Below are 26,728 nucleotides of genomic sequence, written 5' to 3'. Positions count from 1 at the left end.
TGATTCATGGGTCCTGTATTTATAGAATTTTTTATGTTCAAAAACATCCATGAGTTGCCTTTGTACTAGAACAATATTTTGGCTAGGTTTAATTTTTTTAGGTCAAAATTTCTTTCCCTAAGAACTATATATATATATATATATATATATATATTGCTTCATTGTCTTCTTAGATGCTTCTAGTCAAGGTGGAATAACAGGGACCATATTTACCCTCCCTTCCGAAACAAGTGCAAAATCAGACAGAAACAACAGGTCTCAAGACATTGGAAACTGGTCAGTGAAGGACTGTGATCCCTGAAATAGAAGAAACTTACAAGGTGATCACTATCATTGTCCCAGCTCACTGCCTGTAGGAAGTTTCTAGGCTGCAGTTCAGAGAGGAAAAACTCAGGTACAGTTTGGCAATCTCCATGAGGTGAACATACAGAGTTGTGACTGTAGGGAGGCCAAGGAAGCTAGAGTTTATAGGACAGAATACCAAAGAAGAGAGAGCTTCACAGAGAGGAAATTCTAAAACCTGCAAAGCGTTCCCTTTGAGTACTCAACTGAGAACTTATCAGCTCATGGCTGTAAGGAAACACTTGAGGATGGAGACTCACCCAAAAGTTTAGAGAGAACAATCCTTGGAGCTCATATACGCCAGAAATAGTCTGTTCCCACCAACCAGAGGGAAAACATCAAAATTCACAAGGCATTAGGTAGAATACTCAGAAAAAATTTGCCTCAGTAGGTGCAACAAGTTAACCCTAAACTAAGTGCTATCCTGGTCCTATACAACAAAGCTTAAAAACAAGATCCAAAAGGATCAAACTATTTCCCAGTAACTTAACCATATCTCAGAACAAAGCTCAAAAGTACTTATAAGAATACAAAAACATTCAGCAACCATCATGGTAAAACTCACAATGTCTAACGTCTAATAAAAAACTACCATGTATGCAAAGAAGCTGGAAAATACCAAACATAAAGGGGAAAAAATCATTTGAAATTTACTCAGAACTAATACAGATAATATAATTGATAAACCATAACATTAAAATAGACATTATAATAGTATTCCATTTCTTCAAGAAGCTACAAGAAAGATTGAATATGTTAAATAGAATCATGGAAAATATTTTAAAAGGATCCAAATCAAGCTTCTAGAGAAAGACTAGAAGATGAAACAATGTCTGAGCTGGAAAATCCACTGAATGAGCTTAATGGCATATTAGACATTGCATGCAGAAGAAAAGATTGGGGAACTTGAAGACATAGCAACAGAAACAACCTGATATAAAACACAAAGAAAAAAATTTAAAGTACAGAGCGCTAGTGAGTTGTGTAACAAAGCCAAGTGGTCTAATACACATATAACTGGAGTACCTGAGGAGAGGACGGCATATAGAAAATATATTGGAAGAGATAATGGCTGAAAAATTTCCAAATTTGGTGAAAACTATCAACCCATAGATCCAAGAAGCTCTCAACAAACCTCAAGCACAAGAAATTTTTTCAGTTACCAAAGGTCATCATAATTAAATTGCTTAAACCAATAATAAAGAAAAATCTAAAAAGCAGACAGAGAAAAATGACACATTATGTACAAAGGAACAAAGATAAGGATGACAGCAGATTTATCACTGGAAATGATGCAAGATAGAAGACAATAAAGCAACAAATATAAATTATTGAAAGACTAAACTACCAACCTAGTTCTCTACCCAGCAAAGCTATCTTTCAAAAACAGAAGTGAGAGGCCAGCCTGGTGGTGCAGTCGTCAAGTTTCCTTGTTCTGCTCCAGCTGCCCAGGGTTCACAAGTTTGGATCCCAGGCATGGACCTACATACCACTCATCAAGCCATGCTGTGACAGGCATCCCACATATAAAGTAGAGGAAGATGGGCACAGATGTTAGCTCAGGGACAATCTTCCTCAAGCAGAAAGAGGAAGATTGGCAACAGATGTCAGCTCAAGGCCAATCCTCCTCTTCAGAAAAAAAAAGAAGTGAAATAAAGACTTTTTTCATAATTTCAGATTTTCAAAATCTGAACAACTTAATCATCAGCAGACCTACACGATAAGAAGTGTTAAAGAAATTCCTTTGAACAGTAGGAAAATGATGCAAGATGAAAATCCAGATTTACACAAAGGAATAAAAATCACCAGAAATGGTAACTGCATAGGTAAGGATAAAGAATTTTCTTCATATTATTTAAACCTCTTTAAAAGATAAGTGGCTGTTTAAAGCAAAAATAATATCAACATATTAGGGGATTTATAACATATATTGAAGTAAAATGTATCTCAACAATAGCACAAAGTCTTGAAAAGGAGAAATGGAAGAATACTTTTCTAAGGACCTTATATGATACATGAAATGGTAAATATCACTTGAAGATAGACTGTGATAAGGTTACATACATATACCATAAACCGTCGAGCTACCACTAAGATAGCAAAACAAAGAGTTACAACTAATAAGCCAGTAAAGGAGATAAAATGTAATCATTAAAAGATGCAGAAGTAAATCAAAAGGATGCAGAAAAAAGGAAAAGGGGAAATAAAGAATATAGATGGGGAAATAGAAAAAAATAGCAATAGGCTATTGGGAATTGGGTCTTCAATTTCTGGTTGCTTCTAACTTATTTTCTTCTGTAACATTTCACAATCTGTTTCCTTAGCGATACCCTTCTTCAACTCTTTTGGCTGCTTTATCATTTTGTCTTTCAACTCTTGTTTTATTGAATTTATGGACTTTTCAAATTCTTCTGTACCATGAGACATGTGGGAGTTTACTTTTGTCCCTGGAGTTATCCTTCCTTTCAGGATAGGTTCTTCATCTGGTTCATAGCAGGTTTCTTTTTCACATTTTTCCCTGTTATCTTTCTGCCTAGTTATCATGCCATTTATCTTTCTAATGCTTAATAAGAGCAGCTCAGTATAGTCTTTCCATGTGCTTTAAGATGGTATGAGAGGACTCTCTTTGACAACTTCCTTTTATAAAGTAGAGCTTGTTTGTCTTCCTTTCCAATGTATAGGTGGAGACCTGGATGGCGTCTTCCATCTACTTTTCTGTAGCCTGGTCTGTTCTCGTTATTTGAAGCCCTCGCTGTTAACCTGGCTTGTGCTCTTGATCGTTGCCTATGAGATTCCATTAACTCCACTGTAGTGGGGAGCTCTACCTTATTCCTATGTGCTTTGCCTCCTTTATTGAAGTCACATGAAACCCTAGAAAATACTTCCTAGCCCTATAGAAAGTCCTCAGGGAAAATCAGGGGCTTCTACTCTTGAGGGTCCCCTAATGTTGTTCCCCTGAGCTGCCTATTCAATGCCTCAGCTGCCACTCTTCAAATTTATCATATTCATGAGAATTCTGGTTTTCCTTCTTTCATGAACCTGCTTTACTCAGTACTGCTTTGGGCAGGTGAGACAGTAGCTATGCCTTTATATAAATCTTTGTTATTCTATTTTTTACGTCCAAATACATCTATAGGATGTTTATGGCATGAGGTTGGGCTCCATTCTTACTGATAAACTTGTGGCTGTAGTTTTACTAATTTTGCGTATTCTTTTAGGTTTTGGGAAAGGGAAAGTCTATGATCTGGATTCATTCAGGTCTTTATTGAGAATTGCCAATTTTTTTTTAATTTTCACTAAAATTCTATACAAAGCATTGACAATTGATATTTTGTACCAAGGTGCAGACTCCTGGATACAGAAAATAGGTACTGAATGAAAAATTGTTAGTAAGTTGAAAATATCAAACTCTGTCCACTTGCCTTCCTCCATTTTATTGACAATAGAGCACTAAATGAATTGCCAATTTTGATATTAATCATTTTATTTTAAATCTCTCTATACTATCCTAGAGTAAGTGATTTGCAATATATTCCAAGTTAGCTGTAAATCATTTCACAATAGATTAATTCCATGCTTTCCCATGGGCATGTCTTAAAATTTTAAAAGTTAAGTTCTGATATTGTAACCAGCGGCCAGAAATAATCAATTCTAGGTTCAATTTCATACGTCTTACAATGAGATTTAAATTTCCCTCTTCTTAGGGAATAGCGGCGTCTTCCTGTATTCAAGAGAGAATTAACTCTTAAAATTTTTTTAGTTTCTGTCCCTCAGAAAAGAGAGATTTGTTGGGTTTACATACTGGGAGGATTTCTGAGAGACCTATTACACACAAGGAGTTTGCGCTTGTGCAGCAATAGCCTTTGAGAGACTCCAGGAAATCTGAAGACTCAGCAGAACAAAGAGTGGATTTACTTCACCATTTCATTGGTTATTAAATTAAACGAAAAACAAAATGTAACCTTTGAATCTAGTACATTCATCCTCTTGGGGACCCCCTCATTTTAAAATTAGTGAACAAAACGCAATATGTCTCCCTGGGGGACTGTGGCAAGCTTACCTTCGTATAATAACCTAAGACTCTCCACAGGAATAATATTAAAGCAGAATTAAAGAGCCAAGATTCCAAATAACCAAAAGGCACACATAAAGTATTTTAAAACATAGTGATCAAAAATACTAATGCCATTAAAATAAAAAAATGGAAAACAATAAAGTAATGTAATGTGGTCTTACAAAAAAATTATACTTTGCACCATTTGATCTTACATTTTGAAACAGGTCACAACCATTCTTGCCCATAAAAGGCCAGAAACTCTACAGCTCTCCACCCTTCATCCTCTCCCAGGACATCACACCCATGCATTTTTGCGATGTGACTGTGTTAAAACTAACGAACCTATCTGAGTCTGCCTGGCACTCTTGGCTCAAAGATTTTCTCATGATTTCTTCCCTCACTGAGAGCTTCCTTGACCACCCTGAATAACCCCTCCCTCTATCTACCTATCTACCTACCTACACACACACACACACACACACACACACACAATCTCTGCATCTCAGGGCCTCTAATTACTACTCGGATGTCCCTATTACTATCTAAAATTTCCTGTATTTGTTTACTTGTCTGTGATCTGTCTCTACCCCAAAGAAGGAATTTAGTCAGTCTTGTTTGCTATCCCCAACCCCCAGCACCTAGAAGAGGACATGGCTCACAATGAGTGCTCATTAAATATTTGATGATTAAATGGTTAGACCCAATAGTTTCACAGTTAACTAGAGATGAGAGCTACCTAATTGTTTCTTAGACTGAGATCTTCCTGTCAGATAGAAACCTTCAGAATATACAGGTGTTTCTTTGCCCTGGAAGCCAGACAGAGCAGAAGATTGTAGAAAACGGCTGACTCAGCTGCGCTTGGATTAATACCAAACACAATGTTTCTTTCCAGGCCTGAAAATCGACGGACACTGTCCAGCACAATATGATTGCCCGTGATGTCTGACGCATCCTTGATCCGTACTACCAGATCAGATTCCTCATCGAGCTGAGACGTTCTTCTCCTCCTCATTGCTCTTAGAAGCTTATCTTTATATTTTTCCACTTCACTTGCTTTGCTGAAAAGCACAGCAATATCCTTGGGGGAATAACCACTCCTCAAGAGAAACTGGCACTTCTCTGCTACCCGGACCACCATCTCCTCCAGGTCTGAGCACTCCATATTCTCGAAGTTTCCTGGAACACCCTGAGCCCACTGAGCTTCATGGACCATCTCCAGGCACCCAGCGGGGATGTTGGGTGGAGGTTTTTCTTTGACCTCCTGCATTACTTCTTGTAGGTAGTTGGCTATTGGGTCTGCATTGCGGACCACTCTGGTGAGCTCTTCTTTTGGATCTTGGTCTAAGAGAGGGGGGAGGCCATTGCAACTCAAGTGGCTGGTCTGAAAGTAGTCCAGAAAGATCCAGAGAATTCCTGGGCAATCCTTTTCTCTCTGAGTGATGGTTCTTGCCTTCTCATACCAATCCCCGTCTTCGGTGCGGAAATTCTGAGCTTCATCAATGATGATGTGTTGAATCTTTTCAAAGTTATTTTTCATGAAGGTTTTCCGGGTCACTGCCTGGCAGACATTTTTCTCGCTGAAAATGTAAGAAATACAGTCAAGTTTCCCGAATCAAACAAAAGACACTAATTCTGCTCTTAAACTCCTCTGGAAACAGTAAATATAATATGACTCTTAGCATGTAAACTTAAAGCCACACATCAGTCAAAGTTACTCAAGAAAAGAAAGTGAATATAGTTAGGCTGCGTACCTCACAAACTTCCTCAGAGGCTGGTTCTCACAGACGTAGAGAATGTCATCTGGTTGACAGTGAAACACATTCCTGACCTTCTCCATGATCCTAAGAGCCAGGATGGTCTTCCCTGATCCAGGTAAGCCATGAACAAACAGCTCTCTGGTCTTGCGAAGGTTCTTTGAAAGCAACTCGTACTGTTTATCTGTGAGTAGGTTCAAAACCTCAGAGCCCAGCTCTTCACTTAAGAAAGATCTGAAGCCAAGCAGGACTATCACAAGGGACTGTAACAGAGTTTCCATGTGCTGGATGGTCATAAGGTTGTAGGACTCGGGGTAAATTTGCAAATCAGAACCATGAAGGGTTTTTGCAGTTCTGTCAGGATTCAACAGGAAGACCAAGGGAGTGATGCACAGTTTCCCAGTGTAGCCACCTGTGTTCACCAGCTTCAGCTTTAAGGAACGGGCGAGTCTCATAGAATAGTCCTTCCAGCACGCATCCCACTCACCGAGGATGGTGTAGAGGAGTGGGATGTTGTTCTGGGAAAGCAGAAGAGCATCGCAGATTACTCCCTGCTTCTCTTGCAGACCCAAGTCCACAGCCCAGCTGCGAGAAAAAATCAAGACTCCTCGAGAAACAGAGCGCATTTCTCTATTGATTAAGTCTCTCAGTCCTTTATGTTGTGAGATCAGCTCCTTGTAGAGGGTGTCTGGAATATATGACACTCTGTCTGGAAATACTAGACAGGGAAAGAATTGGAATGAATTAGAGAATCCTCAGACACACTAGTAATCATCTTTATGTGTAAAACATTCAATCCACGTTTGGGTCCCACCATGTGTCAGCCCTAGGTTATGCATTAGTAACAAAAAGATAAAATAATTCCCAGTCTGATGGAGCTGATAACTGATTGGCATAAACAGAGACGAACAATAATTATGACACGAAGTGATAAATGCAATGGGAAAGAAGTGCACAAAGCGTTATGTGAACACCAAGGAGAGGTACGGCTTAAGAAAGAAGAAAATATGAAAGTGTTTATGAAGAAGGAGACGCTTGAGCTGCTTCTTAAAGGATGACTATGAGTTAGCCAGTAGAAGGATGGGGGAGTAGAGAGATAGGCAAAATGGGATTCATGAGTAAAGCACAAAGAGACAAGATATAGCAAGGTCCATTCAGGCAACTCCAGGCAGTGTGCGTTGCTGACGTCTAAGGTGAGAGGCAAAGAGGTGGAGACGACGGTGGGGAGGAAGCCATTGTAGTGCCATCTTAACACCTGGCAATGCTGACTATAATGAACAATACTGCATTAGGTACTTGAAAGTTGCTAAGAGAGATCTTAAATGTTCTCACCACACGTACCCAGACAAATGGTAATTATGTGAATTGTTGGATATGTTAATTAATCTTATTGTGGTCATCATTTCACAATATATACATGTATGAAATCATCATGTTGTACACCTTATATGTGATGTTATATGTCAATTATATCTCCATAAAGCTGGGGGGAAAGAACACCTGGCCAAGGATGTATACTATATGATTTCGCCTACATGACATTCTGTGCAAGGCAAAAGTATAGGAATGGAGAACAGATCAATGGCTGCTAGGGGCTAGGAACTGAAGAGCTTGACTGCAAAGGGGCAGCATGAAGGAGCCTTTTTTGGGTGATGTAATTGTTCTCTCTCTTGACTGTGGCGGTGGTTATGTGAATCTCTACATGTTTAAAAACGCTTGGAACGGTATAACAAAAGAAATTCCATTTTACAGATGTAAATTTTAAAAACTAATTTTTAAAAGTGCTTTTTAAAAACGTTTTGGCTTTTTATATATGTATATAAAAGGTCCTTAAACCTTTGGAGATGACAAGCCCAAATCTGGAATCTAATCAAAGCTATGAACCCTCTCCCCAGAAGATAATCAAATACACACAAAATTCGAATTTTGAAGTGAAGGTAGAGGGAAGACACAAGGATGAATGCAGATTTCTGTGCTTGGCTGGATGGAGAATGGACTCTCTAACTGATAGAGGCAACGTGGAAGAAAGAGCAGAAAAAGAATACAGGATGCAGAGCAATAGGCAGGATATACAGAAGAAACTGAAGATTGTCAAAGTAGGAGATGGATTTTGGAAATGCTCAGTTTGGAATACCTGTGGTACACTGAGCTGTCCAGCAAGCAATGGGACACACCAGTAAAGTTTGTCTGGGCTCAGAGAAATACTAGAGATATTTTCCACAAAAGTAGACTAAACTAAGGACACCTCCTACTACTATTTTGATTTAACATCATTCTGGAATTATTGGCCAATGGACTAAAACAAGTAAAAGAAATAAAGTGTATAAGTATAGGAACGGTTTGTTCAAAATTACCTTTGATATTGCATTAATAAGATTATTAAGTAAAATGTTTAGAAATGGTATAATGTACATTTTAAAACCTGCATGCCAGCAATTCATAATCAGAAATTATCATATAAAGATCCCATTCTAGGAATAAAATTTAACATAGATAGTAACAATATGCATAAAACTTTGAAACAATTGAGAGAGACACCATATTTCACTGATTATATGTACTTCAATGTCTCTGAAATCAAGATACATCATATAGTTTAAGTGGCATTATTTTCTCTTTCAATGGTAAATAAATAGTAGTGCAACATTTTTTCCTTCAGTTTGATGAAATATGGTAAAAGAAGACTTGGATAAATGGCCAAACATTTCATGTTCAACTATAAAAAAAAAATTCACTGTTGTAAAAATGACAATTCTTTCCCAGTTTATCAATTTCATGTAACTGTCATAAAAAATAATCCTATATTGTCCTTTTCTTTTTGGTAGAACAAAATGATTCTAAGCTTCTTCTAGAAGAGAAATGCCGTGATACCATTTGAGGAAAGTGTATTCTGGTATATGTTTTGAATTACAATTTGGCAACATTCACCTAAATTTACAAGCAATGTTACTACTTGGAATTTAACCTTAAGGAACACCTCAAGGTACTTGTTGAAAACGTATATTGTAGCACTTTTTAAAATAGAAAAAAATTAGATAGCATCTAAAATTCCATCAAAAAAGGGACTGGTTAAAGAAATGATAGCAGGGGTCTTTGAAAAGTTCTTATTTCTTGACCTGGGTGGTGGTTACACAGGTTTCACTGCGTAATTACTTATTAAATTATATCTTCATTCTATGTGCTTGCTGTTTGTGTTACATATTTTGTAATAAAAATAGCCAAAATTAACAACATCCCTGTTTAGGAATACTATGAAATACTAGACAATCAATAAAAGAATTGAGTAAATCTATGAGCAAGTTTGTAACAAGAGGTACACACACATTACTCAGATTTGGTCCTGTGCTTGCACAGCTGTCGTGCCTTCATTTGTACTGCTAAATAATATTCCATTACGTAAATAAACTGCAATATATTTAGCCATTGTTGTGACAACAGATAATGTGGTTGTTTCCTGTTTGGGGCTATTACAAATAGTGAATCTATGAGCTCTCATGGGCATATCTCCAATGATATATGTCTCCTGAGGCACGTGTACACATTTTTCCCTAGAAACTAGAAAGAACCGCTAAATGCTAGAGTATGCAGATGACCAACTATCCAAGGTAATGCCAGATTTGTTTTCCAAAGGGATTAGGGCAACTTAATTCCCAGCAGCAATGTTCAGAAGATCTTGATTACCCAAAACCTCCCCAACACCTGACTGTCAGTTAAATGGGATAAGATGGTATCGACTTATGGTTTTGATTTGCACTTCACTCATCACTGATGGGTTGAGCATCTTTCCATGAGTTTATTGGACATACGTGTTTCCTTTTCTAAGAAATACATCTTTATAACTATTGCCCATTTTTCTACTGGGTTGTTTGTCCTTTTAAAAATTGTGTAAGTTATTATATATATTCTAGATACCAATCCTTTGTCAGCTACATGGATTGCAAATATCTTCTTCAAATTTGTAGTTAAATCTTTTCACTCTCTTTAAGGTATTTCGGAGGAACAGAAGTTCTTAATTTTAATGTAGTGAAATTTAGCAATCTTTTTGTTTAAATTTAATACTTTCGTATCCAGTTTAGGAAATCCTTTCTTACCTTAATAACACAAAATTATTCACGTACATTTTCTACCAAAAGTTTGAAAGGTTTGTTTCTGACGTTTAAAGTCCTTAGACCTTCTGAAATTGATTTTTGTATAATATAAAATAGGAGTCCAGTTTTATTTTTTTTTCCATATGGATGAACAACCAACACGTGCCAAAGCAACCAGAGATGACAAATTACCTGGAAAGTAACGTTTTTGCTGTTCTTCCAGACATTCCAAATTCTTATGAATGCACACGCTCCTGCTGCAGGGTGTGGTGGATGACAAACTCAGCGCAAGGACCATCTCAGAAAACCCGGACAGATCTTAGAAACAAGAACCAAGGGTTCAATATGCAAAAAGGCAGACGCCAACTCACAGCTGAGCTGTGCTGCAAAGCCTTTCACTAAGTTTTGGAACTCAAAGCCGTGGCCCACAGCTATTTGTGTTCACACCCTAAGTCGGCTCAGGAAAGCCTACGGATGTCTTGGGGGGGAAAACCGGTTTAGAGCAACAGTTTTTAGTTTTTAATTTTATTATATTGAAGCAAGCTATTTTTACATTTTTAGAATGTTTATATTTTTTAAAAAATATGATTAGAAGATATGAAGGTCAATGGATATAAATTTCTGAGGAGATTCTGAAATGGACTTTGTTTTTCTGGACTTCTGAAGAAGTCACCATTGATTTTCTTTTGCCTAATTTCATCTTGAGCTTTCCTTTTCCACGGTGGATGCATGTCACCAACACTACCCTTTGGCTTATCAGTCACAATTAGCATCACATGCTGGCTCTCATCAGGAAAAGTGAGAAAGGAGAGGGACAGCCCTGTCATGTTTGGGCTCAAAAAGGAAAGTGGGGCAGTGAGAAAGGGAGAATATTTAATTCAGGGAACCATGCACAAATGGGAAGGCAGGGGAAAGCGACAGTAAGTTAAAGAGCAAACATATGTACGTGTGAAAAAGGAATTTCCTGAATAATTAAATGTGAGTTCATGATCAAAAAGAAGAAGAGACTTGAATATGAACTCAACAAAGGATGTGAAGGGGCCAGCCCAGTAGCATAGTGGTTAAGTTCGCATTGCTCCACTTTGGTAGCCCAGGGTTCGCACGTTTGGATCCCAGGTGCAGACCTGCCTACCGCTCATCAAGCCATGCTGTGGCAGCATCCCACATCCAAACTGGAGGAAGATTGGCATAGATGTTAGCTCAGCGACAATCTTCCTCAAGCAAAAAGAGGAACATTGGCAACAGATGTTAGCTCAGGGCCAATCTTCCTCAAAAAAAAAAAGAGAGAGAAAGGATGTGAAATAGAAATTACTAGGTCAGACAGCCCGCTGCACCAACCTCTAGTGGGTTTACTAGCCCAGGACATCTGTTTGTTGAATGCAGGCTGTTCAAGATGGGCAGAGAAAAAAAGGGCAATGACTCACCAACTGTATCTATAGGAATTAATAAATTGGGCATCTGCAACTCTGAAAGTACCTCTCTTTCCCCAGATTCTAAAATAATACCTCTCTTTCCTCCCTCCCCACCTCCCCTGCCCCAGCAAACATTACAATCATTGTTGATTCTGCTCTCTGACCTGGGTCAGCTTCTGTCATCCAGGCCACCCATTCCTTTGTGCTCAGCTGTCTCACACAATTGTTCTTCACCTGCCAGGAACTAGGCATTTTGGCAAACACTGCACAGCAGAACGGTTCCACTTTGACCGCACAGACATATCCGTGGAGGGCGCACTGATTGTGTACTTCGAGGAATTTGACGGCATATTTTATCTCATTTCTCTGTGTACAGAAGTGGTGGACAGGTAATTTCTTAATACAGCGATCAATGGAAGCCTTCAAGGCCGTAAGATCCATTCTCTCTTTTTTACTTCCAATGACTTGAAGGGTCTCATCGTGCACACCGAAAAATACAAATCCTCCTTCAGTGTTTGCGAATGCAGAAACACAGCTGGGGAGACTCTCTTTAAAGCATCGCGACACGTCTGTTGAGAACATTTTAAATTCGACATGCTTGGACGTAGTAAAGTTGAGCTTTTCCAAGTACTGAAGGTGAGCTCTAGCAAACAGAGCAGCAGCTGAGGCCTTTATGTTACCTTCATTTTGGACACCAACCCCAACGTTCCGTGGACTTAAACTGGAATCATTAATATTCGTGACAGTCCGAGTCTTCTCTGTGAGGAACGCCAGCGCTTCGTGAGAACTCATGACGTCAGTAGATGTTCTATATCTGTGGTACAAGTTGGAGCACAAGGTAGCGAGCCGTACGCCAGAGGCCTCTGCATTCCATGATTTCACAAAAATCAAAAAGAGGTCTCCTTGCTGCATCTCATCTAAATAGCCGTTGAAAATTGATGGTAGATGCAACCCTACTCCATGAATTTCATAATTGTACTCTTTGTTCTCAATCTCAGCTTTGACCACTCCCCCACCAGAATTCAGTAGGGCACATATCGCATGCAAGATGATTTCATTCTGTTCTTCCCGCAGTTGAGGGTACATTTCACTCCTTTGCTTATTCCCGAGGATGACTTTTCCTGCATTTAAAACACACTCAGCAAAGTTTGTTTCCAAATCAATCTTGAGACTCATCTTCTCGGCACTTGTCCTAGTCTTACCCTGAAATGTCCTCCTAAAAAAATCAGAAAGACAGAGCCATTAGAGTAGGACAAGAATAGGGGTGGTGGGAAAATCGACAATTTGAGGCCACTCTTCTGAAGTTAGTCACTTTATTTATTACCACAGGGCTTGAGGCCAGATTGATGCCTGAATTAGGGGTGTAGGACAGGCTGAGGAGATAAGTCTGCTGGAAGCCCACCAGAGAAATGATCAAGAGGCTATTTTTATGCTGTGATTTTAGTAACCATTTCTCCCAGTTCTCTGAGTGGCAAGGTCTCTTGGGTCACCTGCAGAAAATAGGAAATTTTACAAAGACACACATGGACTGGAGCTGGAATGTAACTGGAAAGCTTTCGTGGTCAGAGGTATCTCTGGGGTGTACTGTGTATTGTTTTTCTTGGTGTTTTGTCTTTCTCCTCTCACTGAGACCTGGGCAATTCTCACATTGCCCAGTTTATAACCCAGTTTTGGGAAGGAGAAAATCTGATTGAGTTGGTAATTTATCATTGTTGCTATGGAACAGATCCTTTAGCATCCCCTGGTCAAAGAAGTTCCTATCTTGTCAAAACATATTTATGTATGTTATATACTTTTATATATAATATATATTCTCTTTCTATAGTAAAGTATCTTTTTATGTATAATTACAATTATATACTATATATTTTTGTATATAATTTGTTTGGAATTACAAATTATTGACTATTTGTTTGGAACGACCAGGCTGGTAGGTTGAGGTGGGCTTTTGACATTTCCTAAACCTAACTGACAATAAGGAATCTCAGAAAGAGGGAAAACTGAATGAGAGTGTGCAGACACACCATCTTTGCAACCACACTGCAGGACTGAAGATCAGGCATGCGTGATACACATCTCTGCAGCTGCCAATCTTGGACCAATCAGGCAGCTGAGGAAGAAGAAAGAGCAACTAAACCAACTCACACATAATTACAAAACCCTCTACCACCAGAGACTTCACTGTGAACCAAGAAGATGTCATGCTATCTGGACAATGTCCTGGCCCTGCCCCGTGCATTTCCATCCTCAAAAACCTAGATGCAGACCCACAGCCAACATCATATTGAATGGCGAAAAACTGAAAGCCATCGCTCTGAGAACAGGAACAAGACAAAGTGCCCACTCTTGCCACTACTACTCAACATGGTGCTGGAGGTTTTGGCCAGAGCAATTAGGCAAGAAAAAGAAATAAAAGATATCCAAATTGGAAAGGAAGAAGTAAAATTCTCACTGTTTGCAGATGACATGATTCTACATACAGAAAACCCTAAAGAATCCACTAGAAAACTATTAGAAATAATCAACAACTACAGCAAAGTTGCAGGGTACAAAATCAACTTACAAAAATCAGTTGCACTTCTATACACTAATAATGAACTAGAAGAAAGAGAAATCAAGACTACAACCCCATTTACAACTGCAACAACAACAACAAAATATCTAGGAACAAATTTAACCAAGGAGGTAAAAAACCTATACACTGAAAACTATAAGATATTATTGAAAGAAATCAAAGAAGACATAAAGGAATGGAAAGATATTCCATGCTCATGGATTGGAAGAATAAACATAGTTAAAATGTCCACATTACCTAAAGTGATATACAGATTCAACGCAATCCCAAACAGAATCCCAGTGACAATCTTCACAGAAATAGGACAGAGAATCCTAAAATTTATATGGAACAACAAAAGACCCCAAATAGCCAAGGCAATCCTGAGAAAACAGAACAAAGCTAGAGGGATCAGAATCCCTGACTTCAAAATATACTACAAAGCTATAGTAATCAAAACAGCATGGTATTGGCACAAAAACAGACACACAGATCAATGGAACAGAAGTGAAAGCCCAGAAATATAACCACACATCTATGGACAGCTAATCTTTGACAAAGGATCCAAGAACATACAACGGAGAAAGGAAATTCTCTATAATAAATGGTGTTGGTAAAACTGGACAGCCATGTGCAAAAGAATAAAAGTAGACCATTATCTCAAACCATACACAAAAATTAACTGAAAATGGAATGTAAGACCTGAAACCACAAAACTCCTAGAATAAAATATAGGCAGTACACTCTTTGACATTGGTCTTAGCAGCATTTTCCGAATACCACGTCTACTCAGACAAGGGAAACAATAGAAAAAATAAACAAATGGGACTTCATCAGACTAAAGATCTCCTGCAAGGCAAAAGAAACCAGGAAGAAAACAAAAAGACAACCTACCAATTGGAAGAAAATATTTGCAAATCATATATCTGACAAGGGATTAATTTCCAAAATATACAAAGAACTCAACAACAGGAAAAGAAACAACCTAATCAAAAAATGGGCAGAGGGGGGCTGGCCCAGTGGTGCAGTGATTAAGTTAGCAAGTTCCACTTTGGCAGCCCATGGTTCACAGATTCGGATCCTGGGAGCAGACCTACACACTGCTCTTCAGGCCATGCTGTGGCAGTGTCCCACATACAAAATAGAGGAAGACTGGCACAGATGTGAGCTCAGGGTCAAGATTCCTCCAAAAAAAAAAAAAAAAAAGTAGAAAGAAGGAAAAATGGGCAGAGGGACCTAACCCTAACAGCCTAGTGGTTAAAGTTCCGTGCTCACCACTTCAGCACCCTGGGTTTGCGTCCTGGTGACAGAACCACACCACCTATCTGTCAGTTGCCATGCTGTGGCAGTGGCTCACATAGAAGAACTAGAATGACTTTCAACTAGGATATACAACAAGTACTGGGGCTTTGTGGAGGAAAAAAAGCAAGAGGAAGATTGGCAACAGACATTATGCTCAGGGCAAATCTTTCCCTAAAAAAAAAAATAGGCAGAGGATCTGAACAGGCACTTTTCCAAAGAAGATATACAGATGGCCAACAGGCACATGAAAAGATGCTCAACATCACTAATGATCAGGGAGATGCAAATCAAAACTACAATGAGATATCACCTTATGCCTATCAGAATGGCTATAATAACAAGACAAAAAATAACAAATGTTGGAGAGGATGTAGAGAAAAGGGAACCGTCATACACTGCTGGTGGGAATGCGAACTTGTGCAGCTACTATGGAAAACAGTATGGAGGTTTCTCAAAAAATTAAAAATAGAAATACCATATGACCTAGCTATGTCACTACTGGGTATTTATCCAAAGAACATGAAGTCAACAATGCAAAGAGATTTCTGCACCCCTATGTTCACTGAAGCATTATTCACAATAGTCAAGTCGTGGAAACAACCCAAGTGCCCATCAATGGATGAGTGGAAAAAGAAGATGTGGTGTATATATATATACGCATATATACCACACACATATATATGTATACACACACACACACACAGTAGAATACTACTCAGCCATAAAAAAATACAATACCTTATTTTAAAAAACTGTTGTCTTTCTCTGTCTGGCTTATTTCGCTCGGCATAATACCCTCAAGGTCCATCCATGTTGCAAATGGGATGTCTGTGCCCTCTCAGAATTCGTATATTGAAACCCTAATCCCCATTGGGATGGTATTAGGAGGTGGGGCCTTTAGGGGGTAATTAAGGCACGAGAACTGAGACCTCAGGATGTTATTAGTGCCCTTATAAGAAGAGACAGAGAGTAGGGCCAGCCCAGTGGTGCAGCAGTTAAGTTCGCATGTTCCGCTGTGGCAGCCCGGGGTTTGCCGGTTCAGATTCCGGGTGCGGACATGGTACTGCTTGTCAATCCATGTTGTGGCAGGCATCCCACATACAAAGCAGAGAAAGATGGGCATAGATTTTAGCTCAGGGCCAGTCTTCCTCAGTAAAAAGAGGAAGATTGGTAGCAGATGTTAGCTCGGGGCTAATCTTCACCAAAAAAAAAGAGAGAGAGAGAAGAGACAGAGAGAGCTTGCTTCCTGTCTCTCTGCTCTCTCTACCTTTGGAGGATACAACAAGAAGGAACCTGTCTGTAGACCAGGTAGAGTGTCCTGACCAGACTCTAGATCTGCTGGCACCTTGATCTTGCATTCCCCGGCCTCCGGAACTGTGAGAAATAAACGTTTGCTGTTTAATCCACTATGATAGTTTCTTTTACAGCAGCCCAGACTGACCCAGACAGTCACATATTGTATGATTCCATTTATGAGAAATACCCAGAATGGAAAGGAGGTGGTGGTTGCCAGGGACTAGGGGAAGAGGGGAATAACCACTTACTAGGATTTATTTGGGAATGATGATGAAAATGTTTTAAAGCTTGACAGAGGTGGTAGTTGCACAACATTATAAATGTGCTAAATGCTGCTGATTTGTTCACTTTAAAATGGTTAACTTTCTGTTATGTGAATTTCACCTCAATTTTTTAAATTAATAAAAAAATGAAGTTGAAGTAAAAACTTTCTCAGACATATAAAGCTGAATGAATTCATTAGCAGTAGAACTGCAATACAAGAAATGTTAAAGAAAGTCTTCAGGCAGGAGGAAAATGATATCAGAGATCCGGTTCACAACACGAAGTTGGAACCAAGGCCTTACAACATCTGGGATACATTTTTAGATCACCGCTCTGCCAGGTGCTGAGTATCTGGCCCATTCTCCTGTGAAGGTTGTTGAATCCAAACTTCATTACCTAGGGTCTGATCAATAGATTGTAATAATTGGTTCTTTTTCTGGGAGAGAGGGACACTAGCAAAGCCACAAGTTTATTTGTTTAAGGCAATTTGTCCATGAAGGTGTAAAGTGGAAACGCCATTGGCTATAATTCTCTATGGTCTCATTCAATGAGACAGGAGTTGGCCAGAGGTTTTCATTACCGGGTTCTGGGGATGGATGGCATACTCTGCAGTCAGTAAGACTGGGAGCAGTGGCCACTGTTTGAGATAATCTCAGAAGTGCATTAGTGAGTATGTTCTGACCTAACAATTATTATAAGAAACGAAGAAAAGAGAAAAAGTTTCATCATGGGTACATGACAACCAAGGGTCTATTGACAATGAGAAGAAGGATTATAAACAAACAGATCTTTTAAAAACCCAGAAACTCGACAGGGGTCTCGGTCTGTTGTCTTGGGTGGAACCCATCCACTATGCAAGGTCATCCACTTGTTCTGAAGGTCTTGGGTCAGCTGTCTACTTCTGAAGATCAGCTACCCCTGGAAGATCTCGGAGAACCCTTAGTTTGAGGTCCTCTATTGGAATAGTTTTAATTGTGTAGAATTCTCAATTACTTCTTCAGTTGTGAAAAGCGAACCTAAAGATTGACGTCCTGGAGTTTCACTACTGTATTTGTCGTTAATAGTACCTGATAAGGTTCATTTCAATGAGGTTCAGGAGTTTTACTCTGATGTCTCTTCCAATAGATGAAATCTCCTGCTTGAAGATCATGAAGAGGCTGTTTAAGATGATGTTATGGGAAGGCAGCCTTAACCTGCTGGTGATAGGACTGGGTATAGTACATGAGTCCCTTGCAATATTTTGCCATATCTGCATGTGATAGGACATAGTCTAGCATTGGAGGTGAAATCCCTTCCAGCTACTAATTCACAGAGGGATAACCAATGTGTCCCCAAGGGAATAGACCATATGGCCATAAGGGCTAGTGGGAGCATATTTGGCCAAGGGAGCTCAAAGTTTCTGAAAGTTTTACTAATTTTCTTTAAAGGACTAAATTAAAGGATTCGATTTTAAAATTAAATTAAATTAAAGGCCATTTGTTCTCTCAACATTTCCAGAAGATAGTACACGGTAATAATTTTTAAGTAAGGAGTAACAATTTACAAAGTTCTTTTATATGGTTTCTATAAAGTGTGTGCCTTGATCCCTTGATATAAAAGTTGGTACACTCCAGGTTGGGAACACAAAATCAAGCAGTCTTTTAGTGACTGCAAGGACTGTAGCTTTTTGGTGAGAAAATTCTTCAGCACATCCTGAAAATAGACTTACAATAACATGTTCAAGCCCCATGGAGGATGGAAGATGGATAGAGTCCATCTGTAGGTGTTAAAAGGACCTTGAGGCTTTGATTCCTGACCATGTTCCAGCTTTATGGTTCTTCCAGAATTATGTTGTTGATGGACATCACATGACCTGAAAATAGCCTCAGCTGTCTTTTTAAAATTTCCTCTCCAATGTTGATTTAAGATAGCAGCCCATTTGTCTAGATCATAATGAGTGGTTTCATGAAGAACTTTAGCTAATATCCATTTAAAATCTGGTACCAGCAAGCGGCCATTTTGAGAGTGCCACAGATTATCTGAGTTGAGGGTACAATCAGATTTTCTCCATTCTTACTTTTCAAAATCAGGGGCTAAACAATGGTGTTTTATAAGCCTCTTTGAATCCCTCAAGATATTTATCCTTTGACAGTTTAGATAAGATCATAACCTTGGTTGACTTCTTGTGGAAAACAATGATCTGCTCGAGCATTTCCTTTAGCTTCTCTATTACCTCTTTTTGCATGGTTCTCATCCTTTATAATAGTTACCTCTCCAAGAAGTAGGAGTTCCTCTAAAAATTCCTCATATTTCTGTTCATTTCTGAAGGGGGTTCCAGTAGAGGTGAGAAACTCCCTTTGTTTCTAAAGCACCCTAAAGTCATGCACTACTCCCAAAGCATACCAGTTATCTGTGTATGTTTACTCTCTGGTCTTTGGCTAGTTGACTAACTCCAGAAGTGCAATAAGTTCTACCACCTAGGCTGATTTTATCTCAGGTAATTTATCTTTTGAAACTTTATATCTCTTTTCTGCTAAGAGTGACAGCAAGTAGATGGAATTCTTTTCACTGACTTCCTTGTTCTTTGAACAAAGTAGGAGTTCATCTATATATTGTATCAGAACTGAGTCCCAAAGAAAATTTAGATTTTTAAAGTCTTGACTGAGGACAAAATAGGAAAAAAACAGGGAGCTTCAGTGAACTCCTGGGGCATGACTCCCCAGTTTTATGGTTGTCCTCCCCAGGAGAAAGCAAAAAGGTATTGAACGTCCTGGTCTAAAGGCACACTGAAAGAGGCAGAGCAAATTTCCACAACAGCCAAGCAAAGGGTAACGGTTTCATCTTTTCACTGTTTGCACGATTGAATTAGAGTCTACTTGATTTTTATTGGAAATGTCTTAGGTCTGACTTTTAAGAGACTTTACCCTACTTTTTGGACCTTTTTTTCTTTGACCCTCAGGTTTATTGTGGAAAAAGAGCTCCTATGGGTCCCCTTCTGAGTCAATCCAACCAGCTTTTGCCATCCAGGATTTAGCATCTGAGTTTCTGACCAACAAACGTACAAGTTGATGTAGGTTAGGTAACCTTGGTCATGTGCACCAAAAAGAATTCCAAATTCTTCTGTGAATATTTGCTGGTCTTGTCTGGGTTTAGGGAAATCTCTAAGTATAGCTCTTAATTCAGCTGGGGTCCAAGGTTTAAATTTTACGGTTGCCTGTATACCTTGCTTATGGGAGGAATGGATCTTTAGAGGCAACTGATATCTTGGAGTTTTAGGAGAGTCTTGGTTAAAGATGAGGGGGTTCTGAATAAGGAGAAGAAGAGGGAGAAGTCGACTGAGGTGTAAGAGAGAGACCAGAAGGATAAGGGGGAAAAGAGAGCTGAATACAGAAAGGGAACTGGAGGACGAGGATGGAGAGGATTTGCTAGGGACGAGTCTAGTTTGCTAATTTCTCATTAGCCTTGGGAAAAGAATCTTTTAGTGAAGGAATTTTTGATTCAGAATTTCATTTGGAGGCCTCTGCATACCAATCAAAACTGCTGCCCAAAACTCCAAATAGCCCAAGCAATCTTGAGAAAGAACAAAGCTGGAGGTATTACACTCCCTAATTTCAAACTATATTACAAAGCTATAGTAATCAAAACAGCATGGCACTGGCATATAAACAAACACACAGATCAATTGAACAGAATAGAAAGCCCAGAAGTAAACTCATGTACATGTGGTCAATTAATTTACAGCAAGGGAGCCAAGAATAAACAATGGGGAAATGACAGTCTTTTCAATAAATGGTGTTGGGAAAACTGGACAGCCACATGCAAAAAAGTGAAACTGGACCCTTATCTTACGCTATACACAAAAATTAACAAAATGGATTAAAGACTTGAGTGTAAGATCTTAAACCATAAAACTCCTACAAGAAAACATAAACTCTTTGACATCAGTCTTGACGATGACTTTTTGGATTTAACAACAAAAGCAAAAATAAACAAGTGGGACTACATACCACTACATACCACTAAAAAGCTTCTGCACCACAAAGGAAACCATCAGCAAAATGAAGTGCAATGAAGTGCAAATCACATATCTGATAAGGTATTAATATCCAAACTATATAAAGACTCATACAACTCACTAGTAAAAAAACTAGTAAAACTGATTAAAAAATGGGCAGAGGGTCTGAATAGACATTTATCCAAAGAAGACACACAGATGTCCAACAGGTACGTGAAAAGGTGCTCGACATCAGTAATCATCAGGGAAATGCAAATCAAAACTATGATGAGATATCGCCTCACATCTGTTAGAATGACTACTATCAAAAAGACAAGAGATAACAAGAGTTGACAAGCATGTAGAGAAAAGGGAATCCTTGTGCACTGTTAGTGGGAATGCAAATTAGTGCAGCCACTACGGAGCAGTATGGAGAGTCCTCAAAGAATTGAAAATAGAACTACCATATGATCAAGCAATTCCACTTCCAGGTATCCAAAGAAAACAAAAACTAATTTGAAGAGATAATATGCACACCCATGTTCATGGCAGCATTGTTTACGATAGCCAAGACATGGAAACAACCTAAATATCCATTTGTTCATTAATGGATAAGGAAGACATAGTATAATTCCTAAAATACCCTGAATAGCCAAAGAAATCTTGAAAAAGAACAAAGCAGAAGGCGTTACACTTAACTGATTTCAAGCTATACTATAAAGCTATAATCATCAAAACAACATGGTACTGGCATAAAAACAGACAAATAGACCAATGAAATATAATTAAGAGCCCAGAAATAAACCCAAATGTATACGTTCAACTAATGTTTGACAGTGTACCCAAGAATATTCAATGGAGAAAAGACAGTCACTTCAATAAATGGCACTGGGATAATTGGATATTCACACATAAAAGAATGAAACTGGACCCATATCTTACACCGCTCACAAAAGATAACCAAAAATGGATTAAAGACTTAAATGTAAGACCTGAAACTCCTAGAAGAAACATGTGAATAAAACTCTTTGAAATGGGTCTTGGTAATGATTTTTGGGATATGCCACCTAGAGCCCAAGCAACAAAATAAAAAATAAACAAGTGGAACTACATCAAACTAAAAAGCTTCTGCAAAGAAACCATCAACTAAATGAAAAGACAACCTATGGAATGGGAAAAAATATTTGCAAGCCATATATCTGATAAGGGGTTAATTTCCAAAATATATAAATAATTCATACAACTCAATAGCAAAAAACAACCTAATTAAAAAATGGACAAAGGACCTGAATAGACATTTCTTCAAAGAAGATATACAAAAGACCAACAGTATATGAAAAGATGTTCAATATCATTAGTCACTAGAGAAACGCAAAGTAAAACCACAATGAGATATAATCTCATGCCTGTTAGAATAGCCATCATCAAAAAGACAAGAGATAACAAATGCTGGCATGGATATGGAGAAAACTAACCCTTTCTCTGCACTCTTGGTGGGATTATAAATTGGTATAGCACTATGGAAAACAGTATGGAGAGTTCTCAAAAATTTAAAAATAGAACTACCATATTATCCAGCAAGCTGGGAATATATCCTTCTTGGAATATATCCAAAATAAACAAAAACACTAACTCAAAATGAGATATACACCCCCTGTTCATAGCAGCATTATTTACAATAGCCAAGACATAGAAACAACCTAAGTGTCCACTGATGGATGAATGGATAAAGAAGTTATGGAATAGATATAGATACAGATATAATTCAGCCATAAAAAAAGAGGAAATTCTACCATTTGCAACAACGTGGATGGACCTTGAAAGCATTATGCTAAGTGAAATGAGTCAGATAGAGAAAGACAAATGCTGTATGATCTCACTTATTTGTGGAATCTAAAAAAAAACCTAAACTCATAGAAAAAGAGATCAGCTTTGCGGTTACCAGAGGTGGAGAGCTGGGGGAGGGAGAATTGCAAGAAGGTGGTCAAAAGGTACACGCTTCCAGTTAAAAGATAAATAAGCACTAGGGAGGTAATGTACAACAAGATGACTCCAGCTAACACTGCTGTATGATACAGAGGAAAGTTAGTGTAAATCCTAAGAGTTCTCATCACAAGCAGAAAATTTTTTTCTGTTGTTTTTCTTTCTTTTCTTTTTATTTTATCTATATAAGAAGATAGATGTGAGCTGAACCTATTGTGATAATCATTTCACAATTTATGCAAATCAAGCCTTTATGCTGTAAGCCTTAAACTTGTACAGTGATGTATGTCAATTATTTCTCAACAAAATTGGGAAAAAAGTTATTAACAAAAAGAAAATGTGGTGTATAAATATCCAATGGAATATTCCTCAGCCATAAAAAAGAACGAAATCTTGCCATTTGCAGCAACATGGATAGACTTTGAGGGCATTATGCTAAGTGAAACGACTCAGACCAAAGAAAAAAGATAGGGGCTGGCCCCGTGGCCAAGTGGTTAAGTTCTCGCGCTCCGCTGCAGGCGGCCCAGTGTTTCGTTGGTTCGAATCCTGGGCGCGGACATGGCACTGCTCATCAAACCACGCTGAGGCAGCGTCCCACATGCCACAACTAGAAGGACCCACAACGAAGAATATACAACTATGTACTGGGGGGCTTTGGGGAGAAAAAGGAAAAAAAATAATAAAATCTTTAAAAGAAAAAAAAGATAAATACCATATGATCTCACTTATATGTGAAATCTAAAAAACAAACAAGCATACAAAACCGAGCTCATGGATACAAAAACAGATTGGTGGTCGCCTGAGGTGGGGGATTGGGGGATGGGTGAAAAGGGTGAAGGGGGTCGAAAGGTACAAATTTCTAGTCATAAGATGAATAAATCATGGGGATGGAATGTACAGCATGGTGATTATAGTTAATAACACTGCATTACATATTTGAGAGTAGCTAGGAGAGTGGATCTTGAAAATTCTCATTACGAGAAAAAAAATTATAACTATGTATAGTGATGGATGTTAACTGGACTTATTGTGGACTTTACTGTATGGACATTTTGCAATATACACAAATATCGAATCATTACATTGTACACCTGAAACTAATATAGTGTTATGCCAATTATACACCCCCTCCCCCAAAAAAAGACCCGCTGTCCAATTGGTCCTGAGAAATCCTATTCCTTTACTTTTCTAAGGCGCCTCTCAAATGAATGGCTTTGCTGAAGTCAAATGTTCCCAAGAGCCATTGAAGGCCCAAATCATCCTTAGTGAAGTTATGCCACTTAGAAATATAAGTGCAAGAATCAGTATAAAGTGTATAGGAAGTGAGCGTTTTCCAGGAAGAGGAGAGGATTGACAGTTAGAAGACCCCATCAGAGGTGGCGACCATCTGTAGGAATGTAACGGTTGTGCGACCTGTGTCTCAGGTCCCCCATCTTACAGTTGGTCACCTCTGGACACAGACGGGACAATCTGCATCCCCAGCAGGTGGAAAACCAGAGAGAACACTCTCTCTGGATCACAGCCAAGATCTCAGGACAAAAACTCGAGATGGCAGGAGAAAGTTATCTGGTTTTATTGATGACTCACAGCCAAGTTCGTCCAAACGGACATCAGTTCAGGGAGAACTGCAAACGCACTGGTCCACGAGGCCAGCTGAACAGGGCTATACAGTGTATGCCTGTGTTCTAACTTGTGATTCTTCTTACGACAAACACTTTTAAACAGCACAACACAGAACTAACACAAAAGAGAGCAAAAAGGGGTAAAAAGGAATGCCTGATTCCACCAAGGATGCCAAGCAAATGGGAACCAGTAACAAAACCCAGGTACCAAACTGAGAATCAATAGCAATTGATTGATAGAGAAACTCAAGGCAAAGAAAGAGGAATTCAGAGCCAGTGCTGACTTACCACGTTGGCGCAGACCCAAAAAGCCACTACTGGCAAGGTGGGAGGGGCCTCTGTCTGTAACGCACCTGGCTGAAGGCTGGGGTCCACAGCCAAAGCCGTGCAGATGGTATCTTGGTGGAAACTCCAGGAAAACTGTGGAAACGAACAAAAACCACCCAAATGAGGATATTTATTCAAGGCTTACATTAACAAGCGAGTCCGTCACCATCACTTGCATTTGGCAGATATTTAATACTGATTTCTGTTTTCTGTTATGCATAAACACCTGTGAATTTTCATAATCAGGCCAGGAGCAGATCATCACATTTCACTCTTCTTTCACTTGCAAAAGGTACTAAAACTTGGGATGGCTCATCTGCTTATTTAAACAAAAAGAGTTGAAGAGTCTTGTGACATTTAAATGAACCCTTCCAACCCCCGACACAGGGCGCTGTCCTGCTTAACTGCTCAACTTCCCTCATCGTCTGGCCACAGGAACTCTCATCTTCGCCCCTGACAGACGGAAGTGGAATCAGTTTCTATTTCCTCACCAAGGCAGGCGTAGCCTCGCCATCTTCTAGTAGGGCAAGGCTAGGAAACAGCCACCGACCCCATCTCCTCCTAGAGGCTCCGAGGGAGACCCGCCATCGGTTGAGGAACCTCCAAAGTCCCACCGTCAAGCATCCTCTCCCTCCCGCCCTAGTCCTCAAGGCTTCCCTTCCGGTTCCTACAACCGTCGTGTGCAAGAGGGGAACGGAGCACTCACGGCAGCCTAGCCTCTGCACACAGAACCCACGGGAGTTCTAGTTAGTCACTTGATGGGGGATACAGGGCTTCGCGGGCTACCCTGGGAGCTCGCCCACCCTGTCCGATGCCGTTACAGTTTGAGGAGCTTACTGCGCCAGGGGCTTCCAGGCCATCCGCGAAACCCAGCCTCAGCCTCCTGTAATAAACGACACTGACTCTATTTGTCCCCAGGCCACAAGCTCGCTGGCTTCAGCTTCAGGAGCCTCAGCACCCGACTTATTTGTTTTCTCTCAAGTTCTTCGCGCTCCTGAACCGCGGGGAAATTTTACCAGGCTGGATTTGGTCAGATTTAGGCTGTGCGCTGCGCGCCTCTCCCTCCTCCCCAGCTCGCCGGGCATTCCGAGCCTCGGAGCTCTCCGATGCGCCACTGCCCGCCTGTCGTTGGAAGTTGCTACTGAGAGTCAACAAACCAAGTCTCCCGAGCGGGAAAGGAGCTCTCGGGCTCTGCCCAGGCCTTCGGCACAGCCGGGTCGGGGAACCGGCGAGGACCTGGGGAAGGAAAGAAGAGGAGCTTTTGGAGGACCTGTGTGAAAGGAGCCCGGGGCAATCATTACCGGCCAAGGTTTCTCCTCTGCAGCGCGCCTCACTCCGGGAGAAGGCGATGGGGGCTCCCAAGTTCAGAACAGAGGTCTCGACCCTACAGGGTTCGGTCCTTTTATCAGCTGAACTCGGGGGCGGGGCATTGCGCAGGAGACAGAGCGACAGCCCAATAGCGTCGCTTCTGTGGACGGGGAAACCCACCCCTGCAAGGACAACCGCCTTGATTACCTTTGGCGGATACGCGTGGGGTGTGGGGTTTCTTTGTGGCGGGGGGGAGGTTTTCTTTGTTGCTTCTCTATGTTTTCTGATTAATTTCTTTTTGAGATTTGCAGTTCTCTCTCGCACCCGAGGAGGGAGATCGCGGCGCAGCCCCACGTCCTCCAGCCCTCCCCGGCCGCCCCAGGCTCGGCGCGCTCTGGACGCTCGCTCCGCGCAACGCCTCCCGCCCCTCGATTCCAGTTCGAATG

The 26,728-nt window shown here is 39.9% G+C and overlaps 1 protein-coding gene across 1 annotated transcript; it reads right to left on the bottom strand.

Annotated features, from left to right (window-relative positions):
• Window positions 1-1,906: 1,906 nt before the first annotated feature.
• Window positions 1,907-26,357, bottom strand: SLFN5 (schlafen family member 5). Its single transcript, XM_046677854.1, has 6 exons — window positions 26,276-26,357; window positions 24,936-25,067; window positions 11,818-12,869; window positions 10,434-10,559; window positions 6,151-6,871; window positions 1,907-5,976 (listed from the first exon to the last, which is right to left on the bottom strand). Exons 3-6 carry the CDS (start codon window positions 12,827-12,829, stop codon window positions 5,166-5,168), a joined length of 2,670 nt encoding a protein of 889 aa, XP_046533810.1. The 5' UTR covers window positions 12,830-12,869; window positions 24,936-25,067; window positions 26,276-26,357; the 3' UTR covers window positions 1,907-5,165.
• Window positions 26,358-26,728: the final 371 nt, after the last annotated feature.

The sequence above is a fragment of the Equus quagga genome, chromosome 11 (genome assembly GCF_021613505.1).
Source record: "Equus quagga isolate Etosha38 chromosome 11, UCLA_HA_Equagga_1.0, whole genome shotgun sequence".
In the NCBI taxonomy this organism is placed as follows: Eukaryota; Metazoa; Chordata; class Mammalia; order Perissodactyla; family Equidae; genus Equus; species Equus quagga.
This window is presented reverse-complemented; position numbering and strand designations above follow the sequence as displayed.